General features: G+C 38.3%; 1 protein-coding gene across 1 annotated transcript in view; it reads left to right on the forward strand.

Moving 5' to 3' along the window:
• Positions 1-23,728, forward strand: part of LOC139468155 (RNA polymerase I-specific transcription initiation factor RRN3-like) — a 346,794-nt gene that overhangs the window by 301,072 nt on the left and 21,994 nt on the right. The window contains exons 14-16 of the mRNA XM_071249934.1: positions 5,920-6,028; positions 6,877-7,023; positions 13,075-13,156. Coding sequence (XP_071106035.1) covers positions 5,920-6,028; positions 6,877-7,023; positions 13,075-13,156 — 338 coding nt within the window. The remainder of the gene's footprint in view (positions 1-5,919; positions 6,029-6,876; positions 7,024-13,074; positions 13,157-23,728) is intronic.

Raw genomic sequence — 23,728 nt, forward strand, 5'->3', positions numbered from 1 at the left:
GAAAAAATAAGGTTAGAAATAACCGAGTTCACAAAAATCATATGTGCACTCATGTAAATACCACTTCACGCGCCCCAGTGTATGGTTAACATCATCCATGTGGCATTGTTATTGTCAAATCCTATTAAGACGTTAGGTCGGAATAACGTCTTACTAAAAACGGCGTCATAGCTGAAGACGGGAGCTCAAAAGGCGAGCTCAAAAGGCGAGCTCAATAGGTTTAAGAAATAGTGGGAAATAAGGACAACTTACCTCAGAAGAGCTTTTTTCGATTCTCATTATTAACAGATTCATCAACTCTTTGTGATGCCTCAAGAAGTTCTGAATCACTTTACAGAAATCAACATTCCAATAGATCACTCTTACTTTAAAAAGAAAATCTCTGCTTCTCTGAAAGAAAAATCGTCGTCTTTAACAAGTTTCACCTAATCTTTCTAATGTTTCGTTCACAATGACAAATGCATGCACATCTCCAGCACTTTCAAACAGATTAACCTCCAATAGGTTAGTCCGATCAAGGTTGTGTTTGTGCACTCTGTTCCTATCTTTTTCATGTTTGAAGAATCAACCTCCAATTGTCAACCCTGCACTTTTCTGCAACTTTGTTTTAAGCTGGATATGGTCTGAAAAGTCAAGATTAGTTTTGCACGTGCAGGCCTCGGACAAACCCCACATACAAAACTATTTATGACTTTTCTGACCATATCTTACACATAAATAGAGGTTATCACGCAAGTGTGTTTGGGGATGGTAAATATCCTGCATTAGGAATAAACATTGTATTTAGCGAGCCTTGGCGAGCTAAATACATAATGTTTATTCCTAATACAGGATATTTACAATCCCAAAACACACAAGCATGATAACCTCTTTATCATATAATGTCATTCTTTAATTCTGTGCTTCAAAATCACTTTCCCTCTCTCACAAACATTACCGAAACATTGCGAGTTTTCCTGGAAAGTGCGCATTAATATTTATTACGTCACAGGGTAAGTGATGTGTCAGTGGGACAGTGACAGTAGCCAATATAGTTCCAACTGAAATCTGTTTCTTATACAGTGGCGAAGCAACAAATACGCAAAACAACAATTGTATTTACTTGCCTTTCGCGGCAATCCATCAGTCTGTCCGCTAGAGTAACTGCCCTTTGTCAAAGGGAAGCTACTCTAACCCTAGTCATCACGGCCACGTTCAGACATTGACTGTCGGCCTGTCCTGTCATAACGTTAAGAAGTGCAGTCAGATGTACACACAGTGACAAAACGAAACAAGGTAACAATTCAAACATATTTCGGCCAAATCCAACTATTGTAATTAGTGGAAAAGGTGTCAAGCTGCAGAGGTCTACAAGCACAGACATGGCTACTGATCCCGCTTGGCTAGGCCTAGTGCCTTCCCAAAATTGTTTTCGAAATTTATATCTCCAAAGTTGCCAAAACTTATAAAATGCCTTAGCTACGTCACGGTTAGACACTGATTTTCAGTATATTAGACTGTTCTTTTAATAATGATAGCAATCATCCCTGTAATTTATCCAGATTCCTGATGATTAATTCTGACTCAATCGCTGAATGACAAGGGCGACGCCATGTTTGTTTATAAACACTGAAAGTAGTCCTACTTGACCTTTATTTGCATCTCTATCCGCATATGACCCAAACGGATATCGTTTTTATCCGTTGGCTTTATCCTGTCGAGAAACCTACCCATATTATGATAAAACATTGTTCTATCATGACGTTATATGTGGAGATTATGCACTCCCAACTTGATGAGGTAAATAGGACAACATTATTTTTTAGAGGGAAGTATCAACCGGTATTGAGATGTTTCCCATAGATGTAGCTGGACAGCGCAGATGAATGCAATGGCCAAGCTATAGCACCCAAAAGTGGGAGAGATATGACAATCAATATTGGGAGAAAAGGTGCAGATAATCACGTGAAAATTGTGAGAATGCCAAACTTAAGCCCCCTGTACTTAAAATGGAGTTGTCAGATTTAATTTAGGGAATAATCATTATTTAAATACTGGTAAATGTTTTTAAAGCTTGTACAATTTATTGACATCCTTATAAAGGCTGTACAAAAGTTGATATCTCATGGTTTATTCTGCCTGCAGTGTTTTATTTTACTATAAACAACTCCCCCTTGTCGTTTATTTCTTAAATAAAGAGCACTTTTTAGCAAAATATATTTTACAAACAAGGCCAGATCAGATTTGTTTTTTGTTTAACAGAATATCCTGCCAAAAAAGGCAAAAATGGAAATACTACCTTTGATTTAAGATGAACCTCTCTTTAACATTTTCATCATAACTTTGTTGTAGTTGGCAGCCCCATGAATCTTGACTACTATTTCTTCCTCCCCTTGTCTATCTGTCCGTTGTAAACTTTTATATTTTCAACATTTCCTCTGAAAACATTGTGCCTATGGTGCATATGTCAGTGGCATCTGTCAACATCTCAACTGAAACATCAGCTATGGCAGCCATATAGAGAAACCCAATAAAGGCTGTAACTGACAAAAGTAATGACATTTGTTATGTTTGTTGTTAGTAATGTTTAGTTTGTTGTAGGGCCTAACATGTATGTTCTGTTTTTTGTAATATTATTAATTTTGATACAACCATTCCCTTCAATTCTTGCAAATGTCATTTTCGACTCTGTATACATGTTCTCCTGTGAAACTGATGGATTCACAAAGTTGAAATCTGGCATGCATGTGCCTTCTATCTATGACATCCTGTTTTGTTCAAATCATTGTTATATTGACACCTAAACCTTTTGGAATGATAATTGCTATAAGTAGATTCAAGTTTGTTCATGGCATCATGATTGGCAGACAACTTGTGTATCGTAGACCATGTTGCAAAACATAAGTGTTGCTTTCTATTTCCAAGAATATGTTTCACCAAATGTTCTAAAACAAAGTTGACTTTAATGATGTTGCAATTTTTAGCTCACTTAACTTACATGTAAGTAGATTTGTTAGTAAACTCCACTTCAAACCAAGGCACAGTCACCAGCTTGGATACAAATCGAGGGTCAGACCTACAAACTGAGACTTGGAATACAATCCAGAAGATGAAGAGAACTTCAGTCCACTCCAACGAATGACTATGAACGGGGACACTTTATATTGAGTTCAAGAAATTCATCTCTTGTCAGGTCTTGTTTGCCAGATCCCTGCTGTCTAACCGTGCTGGTTTTGGATCTTTATGGGCCTAGCATCCTGGAACTCAGTATCCAGGGAACATATGGTCTCAAGCTACGAGTGAAGGTCTCGTAATATGTTCATCAACTCTGCTTCCTTGACATTTATCCAGACTTAAGGGCTTTACACACTGGGACCAGGTCCCACTTGCACAAAGTGATTTTAGTGCTAAGATGATTGTAATTCCCATACTTTAACATAGGCTTACGATAGTCTTAGCGCTAAGATCGCTTTGTCAAGTTGGCCCTGGTGTGGCAGCTCAATCTGTGGAGGGGGTCGGGGGAAGAGTCAGCTTCAGAAGGTAAATAAACCTTTTAATCATTATTATCTACTGAGTGCAGGACAGGCCATAGGCCAATGACTAAACCATGCTTGAAGTCAAAGGCATTAATGTCATAATAACCAAAAGGAACCTCATAACCGGAAGTGATGCTGTCAGAACGGGAAAGGGAGACATTAATCCTGGAAATGACACCACCAAAACTGAAAGGGATGACATCAAAGCAAATAGTGTCATCATCAAGTCCAAAAGTGACAGTCTGTTTATCATCAATTTGCTTGATTCATTTCAGTCATCCAAGTTGAAGTCCTCTGAAAAAATCTAATGAGTATCAATGATCAACTGTCAATATCCAATAGGATTACTAGATTTCAGAACCCACCAGTCCCTCTTGTATTTTCTGGCAGAGATGTAATGGAATTTGGTATTTGGAAGAATTATCAAACAATAATTAAAGTTTCCTTGTGTTCATTGAAATTCTTGTATTCTGATTAGCTGAATTGGTCACGTGTTATTACATTCATTTCCCAATAAATGTAAAAAATTAGGCCGCACCCACCGAAGCAGACTACTTTTATTACTACTGAATGTTGGGGAATCCAATATCACATTCGAGAGAATTCCCTCTCTGCTCACGTGTATCGTCATGCACAGGACATTCAGCGAAATTCATGCATATTCATTGTTCATACAACCCTTTGGGACCGAAGATGCAGGCTCGCTCGACTGTTTTTTTCCCACTCCAGAACTTTCTTGTCTTTGGGTTTCATTTCTAACTAGCATTTTTCCAACTATGTCTTCTCGTTCTCAGGGAATTAATGTTCGAATCTGGCGGCAACTGACCATGTCATTTGAAAGTGACGCCTTCTCAGGGACGTATTTGTTCTGGTTCGTTACAGCCTGACTGTTGCAGTTCTTCTCGCCTCTTGCCTTGATTGACATGTCCAATGAACTTTGTTTTGATTCTACTCTCTGTTGATTGGCTACTGACTTTGTAGGCGCGTCAATATATGTGCATAAATTAAACAATCCCCTTATTCATGTCACGCCACAGTATGTATTCCTACACCAGGAATATTTATCGTCATTTTTGACTGCTTTAATATAAACAACTGCTTTTGGTTAAACTATGGTATGTTTTCATAGTCGAATTTAATTATAAGCATTGACTGTGTATTTTTTTTCGGTTCATTGAGGTATGAATAAAAATACCAATGTGCAAACTTTTGTAAGAATTCACTTCGTGGATTCATACAGTTTACACATCTGTTTTTCGATTCATAGCTTAATGAACAAAAAAAAATACAGTCAATCCTTAAATGGTTATTGTTTATTCTGAGAATGCTACCTCAAGAGTAATCGCTCCCACTTCCCCAATCATCTCCCTTTAGACAGCTACTTATGGATAGTGAAGAAGACTTCTGTTGAAAATCTGAAGATCTAGTCATAGTGTGAAGATTGCCAAAATACAGGATTAAGGCAAGGATGTAATAGAGGTAGTATTCTAAGAGTTATTCACAATTATAACTATTGCTTGATTTCTGCAGATATTTTCTAATCCTTATGCATGTAGTTCTTATATCATTTGATTGCATACGAATAACAAGTGATGACAGGCCACAGTGATCTACTTTCATGCCATGTTTTCATGGTTACGTAAAATCCACCAAGGGACATCATGTTGGGGAACTTACAAAGGTGGATTGATTGTGTAGAACAGACCTGAGTGAATGGACTTGTTGAGATCTGTATCAAAATAATTGCATTATTGTCAAAACATCAGTTGCATTAATGAACTTTGGTTAAATTGTGAAGACCTTTCCGTTACTGTAAAATAACTGATTGTTTTGCCCTGTATATATAAGATCTGACTTTTTAAACACTTGTCAATTGTTAAGACAGGGGAATTTGTTGTGTTTATGAGCTGATAAACGAGTTGTCTACTGAGCAGAGGGGGCCCCATGGAACAGCACAAACTGATGTGTAATAATGGGCTGGTTGGACGTGGACTACAGGGTAGAGCCATCGTAGTCGGTGTATATGCAATATGCTGGATAGCCTTTTAGAATGTTCTTAAGATACTTGTCACTTATATTGAAGGTAAAATACAGTTTGTGGACATCATATTTAAAGCAGACAAATCTATTAAGGTGGTAAGAAACTACTCACCATTGAGCACATCTTGTTGTTATTATCGTAAGTGTTTGAAAGGCATTTAGAAGTGATACACATTAGGAAGAGAATTTATGGATATCAACTTCTTTATTTATAAGCTCTCTGCCTCATAGTATTCATTCAACTGATGAAGGAGTAAGCATATACTCCGAAACATTGAGTTCTTCATTATAAAGGAGCTGACATCCATAAATTCTCTTCATTATGGTTGTTATTTGTTTAGTAAATGTTAAACACATTTTGCAGGTTACAAATGGGCTGCAGGTCTACAGTTGCAGAGGATTGTTACTTGCAGATTAAACCCATTAAGGTCGTGTTTGCCTCTTGTGGTTGAAACCTTTTCTTCTGTAACACGGTAAGGTTAACACAAAGTGTTCCACAGTCAAGTCCTTCCTGTTCATCATTGTTGTGTTTGTAATGTTACATTTTTCTGTCTACCCATATAGTTTCAATCCAGATAATTCCTTGGAGAATAAAGCTGTCCATGAAAGGAGGCTTTCACAGAAAAAGATACATGATGAAATGTGAAACATGATTTCATGAGTTGCGATCCTATTTTAAACATGGCCAGCTATATTGAAAAGTAACAATTTGTATGTTTTTGTGATATTCTACATTTTGACCTTGATATTACCTTTGCACATCACCCATACAGGTCACTATTCATTCTTCAATGGATGGGTGAATTTGCCATCAAATTTTAGTTTATGGTAGGATCGACATATATATTCCTTTTGGGGGGTATTTTCTTTTTAATTTGGACCTTGTTTATAACCTTACAGTACAGTTCTCATGAATTACCAGACTGAGGAAGCTAACTTTTGCATGTATATTATGATATTTGTTCAAATCAAGTTAAGTGTTAGATCAGAAAATATTTCAATATCAATGTTGACAACAGCTTTTGTTAAGTTTCTTTGTTGACATTTTGAACTGCTGAGCTCCAGGTGAGCTACAGTTCTGTGGCACCATATTCACATGTAATGCAAATACAGTAAACCACGGTTATAACAAACTCAAAGGGACCACTAATTTTTGTTAGTTATAACCATAGTTCATTATAAGCATATATACAGGAAATATGCTGCAAATGCCCAGTATGAAAATAAAAACAGTATTATATATCAGTCAGTTCGGTATAAGCGTGTTCGTTATTACCATAGTTTACTGTACCTGGATCAAACGTTGTTTTACTTTTTGCAGAATATACCAGCTGGCATTTTGTGACACAATCATAGAGAAGAACAAGCGTTGCACAATCCCTGTGTCCACACAGAATAATGATGGATTCGCTGTTCAGACTGAAATCTTGGATTCATTTTTCCCGTTTGATCCTTACTTGCTTAACAGGTAACTTCTAAATATGTGTGAACTGAAATTTAACAACAATATTTAGCATATAATTAGCTGAACTGTTTACCATGTGAGAGCTTGCCATCATCCAGATTGTTATTGTAAAGTTGTAAATATCCTACTTTCTTCCAGCTTTTAGTTGTGATTACATATGATTCTGGAAATGGGTTTTGTCATATATATTTTCTTCCACACCATTGAATCTAACGGTAATACAGAAAGAAATGTATGTAATGACCAGATTTGTGTATGTTTCCCGATTTGAACAAACTTTGAGCTTTTATTTCACATGAAGCTACACCTTTGAAACATCTGATCATCGTGTTTTGCCATTGTCATTAACACTATCACCAGATTTACAGACATGTCCTGCCGCAAATATATTTGCTCAATATCCACTTACGTATACATATCACTTATTCTCCATAGTAATTCCCAGCTCACTTCCAACAAACATGTCTAAAATAAAGGTTTCCAGTTTCTAAAGTTAATTAATATGTTCATACCTCACATTGCCATGTTCACCTCCAAGATCTGAGTCATGCTGGTTGACCTACTTGCACTGATCACATGTCTATCCCATTCTAACTCATTCTCTTTCAAATCGTCACACAGTGGTGACATGTTGTTATTAAGGTATCATTTGGGGTTTTTCCTTGCAAACGATCTTCATATTTTTGTCGTCTTCTTGCCTGCATCTTCACTTATATCCCTGTTTTTCTACATATTGGATTAGCAGTCCACACTGCAACCAGTCTGCGTTTCTACCGATGTGTTTTCTATCTGTCTGACCCTCATTCCCAGTTTTCGGATTGTAGTGGATTATGCAGACGATGAGGGAGTCTCTGACTTTCCATCAGTTACTCTCCCTAGACACGAGTGTGGATGATCGGCTTACATCAGCCACATCAAACCCGACCAAGAATCATACTTTCATCTTGTTGCATTCTACAACTAACATGGAGCTTGCTCCTGTTATACCTTCAGAGGGTTCACATCAATCAACCTTACGAGTTCAATTCGTAATTTGGAATCTACCATTTCATGACCTTCAGATCAATCCTCTCAAGACCAGGAGTCGTATGATGAATTATCGGATCAAAGCGACTGAACCTCCCATTCCCGAGGGGATTCACAAGATGATCGACATTTGTACCGGGAGATTCAACATGCAACATCGCATCACTCTACCGATCGTCTAGCATCGACAGTCACTGCATTTTATTCAGTCAAGAGATCGACATTCAGACTGGGACCAATAGACTTCTCACTCTTGACACCGAGATGATGCACCGGATCACCAACCATCAAAGGTTTCTTGGACTTCCGAATCTCATACCTCTGAACATCTCCTTACTCCCGAGATGCAACAGTCAAGTTCAAACCGTACATCTTCGGACAAGCAACCTACACCAGACTAATAATCAAACTACAGACTCCTCAGGATTAACAAACTTCAAAGGAGGTTCAACGGGACATGAGAGATCATCGAACCTCCAAGGATTGGAGACATTCGAGAGACAAGCACTCCTCAAAGATGTGACGTTAACTTACAGATCGGTACTCGTCTTCTGAAAAGGGAAACGGATTATCACTCATCTCCTTATCACGTCTAGGCTGGGAGGATGAAAGCTACAATGAGTCTTAGTCATTCATCCTGCATGTCTCGATCTTCTCCTTCACTCACCCATCTGGATTTTGACCAAGAGACTACGCTCACTTTCATCTACGTTGTGATCACCTTTGGAACCCTATTTCTTACAGTGCCCACTCACATGATGTGGTAACTACTCACGCTACAGGGATCCCCTCCCTCCATGGCAGGGGTATCCTCATGATCCTGCTTTTCCGGATTACAGAGACGACATTGAGAAAGACCACTCCCATTGGCTACCGTTAGTAGATGTCCTTCACCTAAAGATGGGAACAGTTCTACTTCACCTACTTGTTGTTCTGGCTCACCATCACCACCTCTGGTTCGACGCCCTCCTGTTTCGTCTGAACCACAGATTCCTACATCACAAGCTCCATCTCAAGCTATCCCTACATCATGGATACCTGACAAGCTTTCCGCCATTCCAGCAGAACATTTGTTTTCTGTTACAGGCTGTAACAGCAGCATGTCTTCCCCAACCGACAACCGCTGTACCAACTACGGTACCTCAATCTTCATCGACAGCCACCTTTCAGTGAAACAACCACCAGCAACAGTCATCAGACCACTATACCTCCCCAGCTTCGTCATCCGGGATCATCGACATAGCAGATCTGATCACTGTACTTACCTGGATAGCAGATAAATTACAACTGTCAAAAGCACTTCAACGGAGGACACCTTATCATTTGTTGCACCTTCAGCCTCGTCACCGAACTTCACACTCCCTGCCAGACCAGTCCTGCAGGATATGACCACCAATTTAGACAAAGCATTTGGATCCCTTCGCCGTCTTCGTGATCATTTACTTTAAACTGAACCATCCCAGACACATATGTGTTTCGTCTCCTACAAACAGGTTATCCTCTACATCTTGCAGCGACACTTCCAAATCATCTCAACATTCTATCCAGCCAAACATCTTCCAGTTCTCATAGACGACATAAGCATGTTACTTGTAAAGAACGCAATAGAATGTTGCCACTTGACCAGTGACACCGGGGTTCTCTTCTCCAATTTTTCTGGTTCCCAAGAAAGACTGTCCTTAACTACATCTCTTCTTCAGCATGAAAACCTTCAACAAACTATACCTAGAGACTCCTCCACACTTGGCCCCATGGCTATTTACTCGCCCCACAAAACCCTTTGTCAAGTTCCTACACACTTGAGGCATCGTCTTCGAAACCTATATCTCAGACCTTCAAGCCAACAAGGAATCAAACACTCTCCTTCGTCACATCGATTTCTCTCAATGCCTACTTCGGATCACAGTTCCCACCTAAACAAGCTTGGGAACCGGCCAGGGATTCCTCTTTCCACGAACCACTGTGAAAGAAGTACATCCTGTCAAGAAAGGAATCCTACCAGGCATCCCAGCGTAACGACAAGCGTCGCAGATCCTATCGAACTGACTTTGTCTATGGATTACGATACATGACTTCCGCCATTCTACATAACGCCATCTCAGGGTCCAGTGGGAGGGCGTCTTTTGTCATTCATCAAAATTTGGACGCACATTACCACCAACAGCTGGATTTTAGACGTTCTCCATCACGGGTACAAGCTACATTTTCACAAGCACCCTCGACTTGCATCCCGCCCGGTGGGACACAGGTTTCACCTGAAAGATGCCAAACTGGATGCAGCCAACCTTGAAATCAAGACCCTTCTCACCAAACGGGCCATACGGAGATTGCTGGATACCAAAGAAAATCTGGGGTTCTTCTCCCCAGTATTTTTGCATAAAAGTAGAACTCTACAGAGATAAGAATGATCATCGATCTCAAAACTCTCAACAAGAACAAGACCGCCTCCGTGGTCCTGTGGTAGAGCGTCCGCCCGGAGAGCGGAAGGTCCAGGGTTCGATCCCGGGCCGCGTCATACAAAAAGACGTTAAAAGATTGTACTTGTTGTTACCCTGTCTGGCGCTCGGCATTAAAGGGCTAAAACAAGGACTGGTCGGCTCGGAGTCAGTATACTGTGTCTGAGTGGGGTATTCATGTTAAACTGCGGCATGGTATCTCAGTGAGCTAGCACTATAAATCGGCATCAGTCCGGACTAGTACAAGCAGCCACACACACACATACACGTGCATGCACGTCGCTATATAAGTGCAATAATCTTGGACGCGACGTTAAACCCAATTTCACCTCACCTCACCTCAACAAGAACAAGAAGTACTTGGTCCCGCCTCCAAGATGTTAGATTGAATCAGTTAAGAAACTACGTTCATCACACAGAACAGGAAATTGGGTCATCAGCCTCGACCTTCAGGATGCATATCTCCATGTGCCAATCCACCGCATGTCATGAAGGTACCTCTGTTTCGCAGCAAACGACCGTCATTACAAATTCCAGGTTTCGGCACATGAATATCCTCTTGGCTATTCACCAGAATAACAGCTCCAGTCATCGACTTCGCTCATTTACAGATGGTACGACTTTATGGCTATCTAGACGATTTCCTGGCTGCCAATCAGGAACACTCCTGTGACATTCCTCACCCAACTCATGTCTTACCTCAGGTTCCTCATCCATCCGACCAAGTCAGAGATTTGTCTGGTACAAGACATAGTCTACGTCAGGGCCAGATTTCTTCTATGCACGGGATATCTTTGCCCCCCAGAGGATCAGGTCAACAAGTCCATCGACATGATCAAATCAGCCCGAGACCAACCTACCAGATTGATGAGATGGTGGATGTTTCTCATGGGAACGCTGTCCTCTCTACAAGATATGACTCACAGAGGCCGATTACAATTACGCCCACTGCAGAACTTGATCAGTTCCCTACGATCTCAGATCCTGGATACACAGGTACTCATACCTCTCCACCTACGTCAAGATCTAATCTGATGGACTCAACAAGATCCTGTCATGTTGGGGATTCCTCTCACTCTACCAGCTCCCAAACACCACCTGTTCACAGAAGCATCGGATTCAGGTTGGGGAGCTCACATGGATGACATCCAAGTTCAGGGTTTATGGAGCGAGACGGAAACAGCTCTACACCTAAATTGCAGAGAGATGAAAGCAATCTATTATGCTCTCAAGGCTTGGAAAGATCATCGAATCAAATCATCCACAGTGGTGGCCTACATTCAGAAGCAAGGCGGAACCAAGTCCCATTCGCTGATGATGGAAACTAATCAGCTATTTGCCTTGGCCAACTCATTCAGCTGCTGGATGGAAGCAAGACATATTCCAGGCAAACTGAATATATTAGCAGACAGCATGTCTCGGAGAGGTAGGATCGTACCCACGGAGTGGGTTTGGGACACGCCGCATCTGGACCTCTTCGTGACCTGTCTCAACCATCAACTTCCGGTTTACGTCAGCCTGGTACAAGATCCGAGAGCTCTTCAGATAGATGCACTATCCATGGATTGGACAGGAATGTTTGCATATGCGTTCCCACCATGGTCTCTCCTAGACAAGGTCATACAGACGTTGGAAGTGACACTAGGTCGAGCCTAGTGACGTTACTCTCATAATCTGAGGCAAATGATGAGTTAGAATAAAACTAAAGACATCCTTTCATGATTATCAGCAAATACTAAGGTACTTCAGGTGAAGGTGTCGCATATTGACTGATATAATCATAATACCCGATTTCAAGTCCTCTAAGAGAGATTCTAGAGTAATTACCTCTTGAAAGGGTTTGAATCCAGTAATATACAAGAACTCATACCATAGTTATCATTGTTAATAATTCTGAGAATACTACCTCTATTACATCAGGAAGTACTCCCACACACTTCCCCAATTCATCTGCCTCCAGTGCTTAGATGTTTTGGAAAGAAGTGATGTATTTCCTGCCTTTTTTGCACAGAAGAGCGGAAAAGCTACACGTGCTACTAGGGGTACAACTAGTTATGTGTAGTTGACAGTGAAGAGGACTTCTGTTTAAAATCTGAAGATTTAGTTATAGTGTGTCTGCAGCCAAAGTACAGGATTTATGGGTATGATGTAACAGAGGTTGTATTCTTAGTATTATTAACAACGATAACTATTGTTTGAATTCAGTTGAGGTTTGTTGTTACCAGATCAGCGTAATTTCAATTTTTTTATAATACAATTAGAGAGGGATGCAAGATTTGGAGTGGTTAATATTTTTAAAAAATTGTTTTGGACATACAGGTTATGGAATCTAATCCAGATTAAGGAGAACAAAGTATGAGATTAATTGGATTATTTTTCTCTAACAAATTTGAAAAGAACATTTACAATGGAGAACATTTTATAGAAATATATTTGATGATAAATAAACTTAGGAGGTAGGACAACTAAATTTGTCTGTTAGACAGTAATCTGTATAGAAAGTCTTGTTTGGACAAATTTCACTGTATTATTGTGCTATTACATGCATAGTTTAGTTATTTGCCTGTTGCAGGTCAGGAGAACTGGTCAGGCCTCTGTACAGGGAATACACTTGTGGTGCTGTGTCCACTCCTCACACCAAGCAACATTTGCAGGTAAACATAGGCACCAGCTTGTAGTCCATTTGTCTGTTATACAAGACATGATGAGCATCATACACGATATTGCAATTTACGGTTATTGTTGAAAAAGATCTTTTGTCAGCATATCCACCACACTACAAGGTCATTCACAAAAAGGTTTCACAAAATGTTCTGGGAACATAAATGTTTTGTTTATAAATAATTTTATCCAATTATGTGGAGTTTTTGTGTAATCGTGCTTGTGTTGGCCAATAGTATAGTAGCCAATATACCAGCCCAATTAAACACAAAATGCTGTGGGGGTGAGGCTGATGACATTTATTATTGTATTTAGTTATGTAGTCAGCCTAAAACAATGAAATTACACATAAGCAAATATATCATAGAATCTAATAATTATATACAATCTGTTACAGGTATTCTTTGAATTTATAAAATGTAGATATCATTTTCATAAATGAATATCACTTCTGTACATTATCTAGTACTGCACATATTTGTACAATACATCACACCTATCTGTATAATACGTCACACCTATCCATACAATACATCACACCTATCTGTACAATACATCACACATATCCATACAATACATCACACCTATTCGTACAATACATCACACCTATCTGTACAATACATCACACCTATCTGTACAATACATCACACATATCCATACAAAACATCACACCTATTCGTACAATACATCACACCTATCTGTACAATACATCACACCTATTCGTACAATACATCACACCTATCTGTACAATACATCACACATATCCGTACAATGCATCACACCTATCTGTACAATACATCACACGTATCCGTACAATGCATCACACCTATCCGTACAATACATCACACCTATCCATACAATACATCACACATATCCGTACAATACATCATACATCCGTTAGGTTTTGGTACTTCCTTATACAGATAATAATGACTCACTGAACTGTGAGTTCATCAAGAACTCTAAATATATACAAGATACATTATACTGCTAATAATTCAAATCAAGCATGTGCTCCACAATATATCTTATTTCTAATCACAACAACTAGAAACCATCCATATTTGTAAACCTATAGAAAGTGTGTTCTGTGTTGTGATTGGCTAATTTGGGTCGCATGACCAAATGTCAAAGGGTGAAAATATGATTTGCACTCCCTGAAGCAAGCGACCGAATCACTGTGTAGGAATACATAATTAATCAGCATTTTTTGCATACTAATTAACAATGGACGCAAATTGAAATACAAAATTAACATTCATAACAAATATTTTGATTTTCTCTATTCATGGGAATTATTGGGATTTTTAATTTTTAATTTTAAAAAATTAGAATGAAATAATTACCAAAATCATAATCACCATAGCGACTAACGCGCACCTGGCGAATCCTCAGATATCACTGTTCTGCATATCAAACGGCATAAAAAATTCCAAGACCAAGCCAAGTAACTCATAAGTAACTTCCCCTATTTTCGTGAAAATTTCGCGAAATTTTCTAGCCACTATTGCGGCACTAACGCGGAATTATAGCGCCACCTTTGAGCCATTAACACGAAACTATTGCGCCACTTTCGAGACACTTTCGCACCATTTTCGCGATAACATTTTACAAGATCGCGGCACTTTCGCGCCACTATCGCGCCACTTTCGTGACAGAAAAGTCACGCTATCTTGTGACAGTTGTTCTAAATGTACGGTACAATATATTGTATTACTTTTTTCCTTGACTGATTTTGAGTTACGTTTTCCATGGCATGCTACTCTGCATTATGTAAGATCATAGTGTAAAGCTTATTTTCCTTTTGCCAATACCGATATCTATACTTTATTTAGACTGCAAATGCAAGGTGATCTTGTGGTCATGACTCCAATCACAAATCCTCGTACACACATTAGCTTAGGTGATTTTCACGGCAACAAATAAGACAGAACAGAATTAAACACTATCATGTGTCGGCCAAAATGACCGTCAGGAAACCTCATAACCAACCAATGTTTTGTGCATGTCTAGTATCCCATAATGTTTCGTGATAAGTTTCATTCTGAATATAATGTGAAATAGTGTGGACAAAATCGTTTGGTTATTAAAGATTTCCTATGGTAAATGAAGTCCTTCACAAATATTATGTCATTAGGTATTTGTATTACACAGTGACTTGTTCTTGATGTGTGGACGACTATTAACATTGTAAAAGAATGCAAATGCAAGTCAGGTATTTGCAAGTCAAAGACATACATGTACAGTTACCACATTGAAATAACACAACTTTATACGAAGCTTCTGAAATAAATTTAGGGAAAGCTGGTTTCATGTTTTAGAGGAAGACACTAGAATATACATGTATGTATTTACATAGACTTATCAGGCTGATTATAACTAGATTTGATTGGGAAATTTTAATCAATTTTATCAAGTACATTTCTTAGAATTGATGAGAGAATGTAAATCTTCCATGAACTGCTATTTGAGCGTCTTCAGGATTTATGACATGGTGCCCCAATTTTGATTTCAGTGGGGGGCACGGGTGGCCCAGTCGTCTTAGGCGTTGCGATTCGCTGTGCATAGTTGCGTCCCTTGGGCACGCCAGAAACCTATGATTGTGGGTTCGAAACCCGGTTCGCCCCAATTAAGTTTCTAGGTTTGTCAACACCATACCCGTGCTCGTGGGGTTCACCGAAATGGTAAACCTCTGAGACCTGCATCACTTTGGGCTTTCCTCCCACATTAAGCTGACACGCCGTGATATAACTGGAATACTGTTAAATGGGCAATTACCTTAAGCAATTCCCCGAGAGTTGTTGCCTTTGTTACTGTTTTTCCCCGTGAGTACCCGGTTAATATAGCAGATATCTAGACTAGTTCGCGGCCTGTGCTGCGCCATTCGTAAGCGCAGTTGTCACTTTTATTGACAGTATAAGGGCGTATGGTCACATTTATCAACAAAATGAAATACAGTTTTGGAAATAATAAGGAAATGTAGGTATCTTTGTGGGTAGCATCATTAATGGTGATGGTGTTTTGATAAATCACTTGCTTGGTAATTGTGTGATTTTCGTTTACACTATTTTGACTTGCAACACAAAGAAAATATTTCACCTGCCCATTGCTTATTTTATGGTGTTTATTTTTTTACAGTCAAAATGTGCAAAAGTTTCACTTAGGAAATTTATTAAACGCCTAAATATTCAGTTATTTCACAAATTGACTGAAAAATATGCCCATCTGTATTATTATGATGACGAAATCCAAACATTTTTATGTTTAATATCATCACCAAATGACTGAAAATGTAAGGATATTAAAAGTACATTTCTATACTGTTTGGATTCTAATTCCAGCATAATTAATCTATTGTGATGTTTTTAAGCCCTTTTGACAACAGTCTTAGTCATTTTTAGTCAATCTGTTAAATAAATGAACAGATTTTTCAGTCAATCGCCTGAAATATTTAGACATTCTATAAATTGCCTGAGTGAATCATATTTTACACATTGACTGTAACATATACACGCATACAAGGGAAAAGACTTGTGAAAAACAACGTCTATCGCTCATCGAAGAACTTCTCAACCAAGACGTAGAGGAACAAGAATGATTCTGTTCAATGATACAGAATTTCAGTGATTCGTTCTGATAAGTAGTGCCCCTTCTAACTATTCACTTATTATACCTCTTGTCAGTGTAAGAAACATTTCAATGTTCTAAAACAGATAATTAAATAGTTGGTTTAGATACGCATCGACCCGTTGGACGCGGACATTTCGCAATTTCATAAATCAATTCCTGAAGTGGTCTAACGGGTTCATTTTGTGACACATGTACGTAGCAAAAGTGTCAGTTTAATGTAGGTATATAACGTACGGGCTTTGTCTTAAATATATGCAATATTATTATTAAAGCAATACACAGACTTCTTTCTTTAGATACACATGTATGTGTTTAAAAGAACATCCTTGAAAGGGGCCCGGTGGAAATACTATCCTGGATGGTGGGAGGCAAGACGATTGTGTTGTATTATTTTCCACTTACATGGAATTAACGTTTAACGAATGCCCAATACCATCACTATTTGATAGTGATTTATAAACACATGCTCACGATACAGTCGGAATGCTTTTAGCAGAGATTTTCTTTTGAATATGGAAAGGATTGTGTCGCTCTTATTATGAAACTGTAGCATATTAAATATTTCACTAACATTGTTGGCGGGTGCAGTCAGTATAGACGCTTGAATTTCGAAATATACCATTTGAATCCATCTGTCGACATATCCGATAACACTCTCGCGAGTAATCAGAACCTCTCTTACTTTCTTAAACATATGTTCGAGCTCAAATTAATGAATTGAATTGTTTACAAATATCAAACGATGCTTGGAACCCATGTCGCCAGTATCTTTTCTAGTGTCAAAAGAAAACCAAATCACTCTATTGTGAAAAGCGTTTTTGTAAAACGATAGCCAATGAAGCGTGTTGATTGGTTAAACAGTAGAGGATTATAGGGGGCCTCTCACAGGCAAGTGAGCGAAGCTCACGATGGTGAGCAGAGGTTTCAGCTCCACAGGATCCTGAAACAACCAACCAGGTCGAAGGCTGGCATTCTAATAAAAGTAAGCGGGGTCCGACCAGACACGCATTTATAGACGGAACAAAAAGCTACAGAAACCCTGATCATGCAGCTGAATGCCGGGGGTCACCTGACATCTAAAAAGAAAAAATAGGGCGCCTGATAACGCCCTGCAGACCACCCAACACCTGCTATGGAAGGCCAAGCATCCATTCAGCAATATCATGACATTGTGTCAAATTATGTTTGCTTATAAATGTAAATGTGCTTATTAAGAAAGAGCAACATATGTCCATTCGTATTTGAATTATCGCTTCAGGACCATCGCTTATGTATCCTTGATTTGATAATCATGCTTGTGACAACCGTTACCTTCGGTAGTAAACCCTCCATTATATCTAAAATGTTAACTGTTCTTTAAACACGACCAGGTGCTTTAAGGGTACGCTTAGACAACAAAGGCACACATTTGAACCGACTGTCGCAGCTCAGTCATCGTCATGCATATCATGAAGTAATTATGGGTATTGTCACTAAAGCGTCGCACCCGTCTGTTAGTTCTGATAGTGATTACATAAGCTTTGTATTGATATGTTTATCGAGACGAGTCAAAGTACGTGAGGGGTGTAAGAATGTTTTAATGCATCACCGTCACATGAAATGAAAACCGGAGTCACTCGAATGGTTTAAGTAAGACAGTGGCAATAAATAAGGGCGTCATGAGGGTCACACTTTACAGACAGGCGATAGTCAATTTACGTCAGACCTCTATACAACGTTAACATATGCTCCGATTAAATCCGGGGCGCATTCAAATATTATTGTCTTATCAGCAGCATATTGGGTGAATTATAACTGTAATTGTCGGATGCTTAACGTAAGTTAGGGACATAATCTAGAATATTTAAGACTTAAAAAAAGATAATTTAGTTGATTTATTTCGATAATAATTTTTATTATTATGAATATCTCCTTAACGAATATCTCATATCAGAAAGAAGATTGCAGCTCGGCAGTTTGATTTTTGCAATTTTTGCATTTACGAATGTTGGTCACCACTCCGTAACAACTGATGCGATGGTATTTGTGGATTAGCCTTCAAATGTTATTACTGTAGAATATCACTTTTTGTAAGAATTATGAAGTGGACATTTGGAGGCGTCTCAGGATATCTTTCAGGATATCTTTCAGGATATCTTTCAGGATGTGTTTTCTAGCATTCACCACTAATATGGCATGTCGTAATGGCATGTCGATTTCTAATCCTTTCTTTGTCTGTGGGTAATCCTTTCAACCTGATGAAAGGAGGTCACTCAACCAGTTCGTACTTTTTTTTTTGTCAAATGTGTCTTTAAATGAAGGACAGCTGAACAAAGAGTAAAATCTATTTCCCATGTCACTTCCAGCTGGTGACATGTAGTGAACTTGACATGTGATGATGACTTTTCATGTTTATATTATAATAGTTTGTCAAACTGTAATATAAATTATTAATTTATTCAATGTAAGGAAATGTCAGTACGGGATATTGTCCGAGTAAGGGACTGTCGGTGTGGGGGAAATGTCCTACACTCGTTAGATATATGGTGTGGTACATAATAAATGAGCAAACAATCCCGCATTGTAAATGTTCCTATTTTAGAACGTAATATCTGGCAATGAGTATGATAACCTTTTTATTCAGATCTTCGGAGAGGCAGCAACAGAAGCCAGCACTGGCTTGTGCTGTCCTATCCGTTTTACAAAACGTTCTAAAACAGTGTCAAACCATACCTACATTGTTTTGTGTGATGGATGATACAGGTACATGTTATCTCGTCTTCTTAACATTCACTTACTTCATTAGTGAAGGCACACACGTATAACTAAACACGACGACATGAGAAACATATTTTCATGACCTGTAGCTAAGGGGTCCTTGTCAATTGTAGCCCTCCCTCCTTTAGTGAACATTAATAAACAACCGGTATCGATACATAACATGTTCTCTGGTCTCGAATCAACGTAACAAGTAAATTAAATACTGCGTAGCAATCCTATTTCAGTGAAGGAATGTTTAGAACAAGACGACAAAATGACTGCATAGTGTAATGTGTTTGAAGTCATTGTTCTATATTCTAAGCAAACACGATACCACAGGATATGTGAGATGTTGCTGACGAAGAAATATGATCTTGTGTCAACTCAATTTAATTCTTTATTTCAATTCAATTCTTTATTTTTCAGTATAAAGGCCATAGGCCCACGTACAAATACTCACTGAAAAATACAGTATACATGTACATCTTGTGTCACAAATATATGGTAATCCTTGTTCCTATCGATATCGTTCATATCTGTTGCGCTTCCGTCCTAATGACCATGAGTATTACATATGTTCTTAAATGTAAAAACGTCTTAAATGCCACTGGTTAACGCTACTATTCAATTGCCTGCACAGCTGAATCTACCCTACTCCTAATGAATACAATTTGCTGGAAGGTGGATTTAATCTTCCACGTTTATGATGTTATACAACGCATGACTCTTCGTGTTATTTCGTGCACCTGCTGAGCATTGTGAGTAGACAATGTAATTAACTATCCGAGTTGTCTTGCTATAAGTTACATAATAAACTGTGGGGTGCTTTTTTTATTGGAGTAGATATTCTGAGTATATTCATTGCGAATAATGTTGCAGTCTGGTTCGCTCTCGAATGTGTAGAGAATAAAGAATTCATCAAATCACAACTATATCTGCAGACCCCGCCACCAAAACCCATAATCCTTTCAGATTCATTAAGCGGGCTCCAGGCTATAAAAAAACTAAAACACAAAAAACGCCCAAAACTAATACAACAGATAATTAAAAGCCCCAACAATCTACGTAAACTAGGTGAAGACATAGAAATAGTTCGGATCCCTGCCCACGTTTGAGTGTTTGGCAACGAACACGCAGACAAAGCAGCCAAATCTGCACTAAAATTAGAAGAAGTAAGCATCAACCTACCAATGTAAAAAGATTAAATTAAAAGTAATACAAAAGTGGCAAAATAACTATCAGAAATAACTAAACTACAAACAGGCGACACTAAGTTAAACTCCCACCTACACCAAACTAAAAAAACAACAATCCGGGAAATGCCCCCACTGCAACTTAAAAGAAACTCCTGAACACATAATACTATATTGCACACAGTACCAGCAACATAGAACAACACTCCAATCCACTCTAAACTGCAACAATCAAATGACACTAGCAACGGTACTAAACCCCCTAAATGACTTACAAACCTTTCAAGCACTAGGCATATATCTAATCAAAACAGGCCTACTCGGACGCATCTAACAAAGTACAACAAGCAAGCTGCCAATAAACCTTAAAATTCTTAATCTACAAAAACATACTTAGAACTACATCTACTAAAACTACATTTAGTCCCCCCTCCATCTTTTGCATGGCATATTTCCAAATTCCAAATTTGTTATCCAAATTAAGTAAACAACCCTAAAAGCCCCCCTAGGTTGCCCCACCTTCTCGGACATACCCTTTTTGACCAAACTCTAAATGGCCTGGCGGGCCTGTGCGGGAAATTCGTACGTTAAAGTCCCAATTTAAAAAAGTAAATAAGTAGACCCCGCGTATCTGAGACATTCGACATGTGTATACGTGCATCAACTTTTGCACAAACCAAGTGTAGCAGTAGTTTGTCTGATTAACGAGCAGAAACTCATCTTACAACTTACCACTATGTGGAACAGATAAACAACACAGTATTTGACCTATCATTTTAAAACCGTCTATGGATCATGTCTTTGAAAATCATTTACAAGTTCAACACATAAGGAAGACATCTTTAATTTGGGGAACACGATGTTTCGGTATACCTGATGAAAGAGTAAATATTACTTCGAAACATTGTGTTCCTCATAATAAAGTTACCATCCATAAATTCTCTTCCTTACATGTATGTATCATCCGTGTATCACCTGGTTTCTACTTCGTTTTGAGGAAAGTTATTCCGTTTTCATAAGCACATCAAAGCGAAATGTATTTTCATATATTTAATTCTGAATGCTAAATGCTAAACAGAGACTGTGATGGCCGCTGTTAACACTCAGCATTTCAGGCATTTACGGACGAACGCAAGTCCTTATTGTGTATGAATCATATGAACTGAGGACCAAAATCAGGTTGAATCTATAAAAAAAAGTGTATTCAGGCACCACTGGGAATTGCGTTCTCATACACTACTCCCAATTCCAAAGACTATTGATAACTTATACAAATGAGTTACACACATCAGGGAATATAAACATTTGTCCATTAATTTCTTATTGATTAATATAGAATAGGTCATACATCCTTGCGGAAAAAATACGGTTTTAAGAACATGATTTTTTATCCATGTAAAGCTTTGTACTGTTAATGGACCTACCACCTACACCTCTTTAAATATAACACGAGCAACATGCTTATATAGATCCAGGTTAGATTGAACATACATACGACATACATGGGGAAGTAACGCACGACAGCATTTCTGAAGTGTACATGCAGTGTACCAATATGACGCCACTTTCTGGGCACTATTACCGACTTTTGCGGCACTATCGCGGCACTTTCACGGCACTATCGCGGCACTTTCACGGCACTATCGCGCCACTTTCACAGCACTATCACGGCACTTTTGCGCCACTTACACGAAACTTCGCGGCCTTAGCGCGCAACTTTCGCAGCATTTTCTAGCCACTTTCGCGGTATTATCACGGCACTTTCGAGTCACTTTCGCGATACTTTCACGGCACTATCACGAACGTATAGCGAAATAGTTTCGCGATACAGGGGAAGTGACTTTTGAAATGTAGTGTACGTATGATATCATATTGAACATTGATTAATATCCAAAGTGAAATTATTTGTGTGAAAAAATGTATAAAAGATATGCAAGATCTACATTATGAAACAGTAAAAAGCAGTAAACAATGATCGTGTGTACTTTCATTCAAGGACACTCACCTCAGAGAAATTACCAAATATGTACAACAAATATGTTGAAGTTTGACATCACTACTGGTGACCAAATTTTACAAAATGGCTTGTTGACTGTCAACAGTGCGCGGGATTTTACGAGGGGACTTTACGTTGATTCAGGGTTCGAAAATACATCAATGTGACATGTAAGTAATCAGAAACATTCTGACAATCTGTGTACTGTTTTTTGTTATTGTATTTTTCATTGAAACCAACGAAAATAGTCAGAAATTCTGATAAATACTGTTGTTGTTGTGCATGATTTATCTCCTAAATACAACCCCATAAGATTCATAATCAACTAACCTTACGTGTTAATAACTAGAAACCATCCATATATACAACACAACCTCATAAGATATATAATCAACTAACCTTAAGTGTTAATAACTGGAAACCATCCATATATACAACCTCATAAGATATATAATCAACTAACCTTAAGTGTTAATAACTAGAAACCATCCATATATACAGCCTCATAAGATATATAATCAACTAACCTTAAGTGTTAATAACTAAAAAACATCCATATATACAGCCTCATAAGATATATAATCAACTAACCTTAAGTGTTAATAACTAGAAACCATCCATGTATACACCTTAGGTGTTAATAACTAGAAACCATCCATATATACAGCCTCATAAGATATATAATCAACTAACCTTAAGTGTTAATAACTAGAAACCATCCATATATACAACCTCATAAGATATATAATCAACTAACCTTAAGTGTTAATAACTAAAAACCATCCATATATACAACCTCATAAGATATATAATCAACTAACCTTAAGTGTTAATAACTAAAAACCATCCATATATATTATAGCTCTTCGGTACTATGAGCACATTTATAACGACAATAAAACAACCATGTATTATTCTTGCTACTTGCATGTATTACTTATGTTTAATTTGTTGGTATATGTGTGCTATGCTGCGGTTAGCAACAATTTGTTCCTCACACATTGGTG

The sequence above is a fragment of the Haliotis cracherodii genome, unplaced genomic scaffold, assembly GCF_022045235.1.
Source record: "Haliotis cracherodii isolate W230 unplaced genomic scaffold, xgHalCrac1.p SCAF_2, whole genome shotgun sequence".
NCBI classification, from domain to species: domain Eukaryota; kingdom Metazoa; phylum Mollusca; class Gastropoda; order Lepetellida; family Haliotidae; genus Haliotis; species Haliotis cracherodii.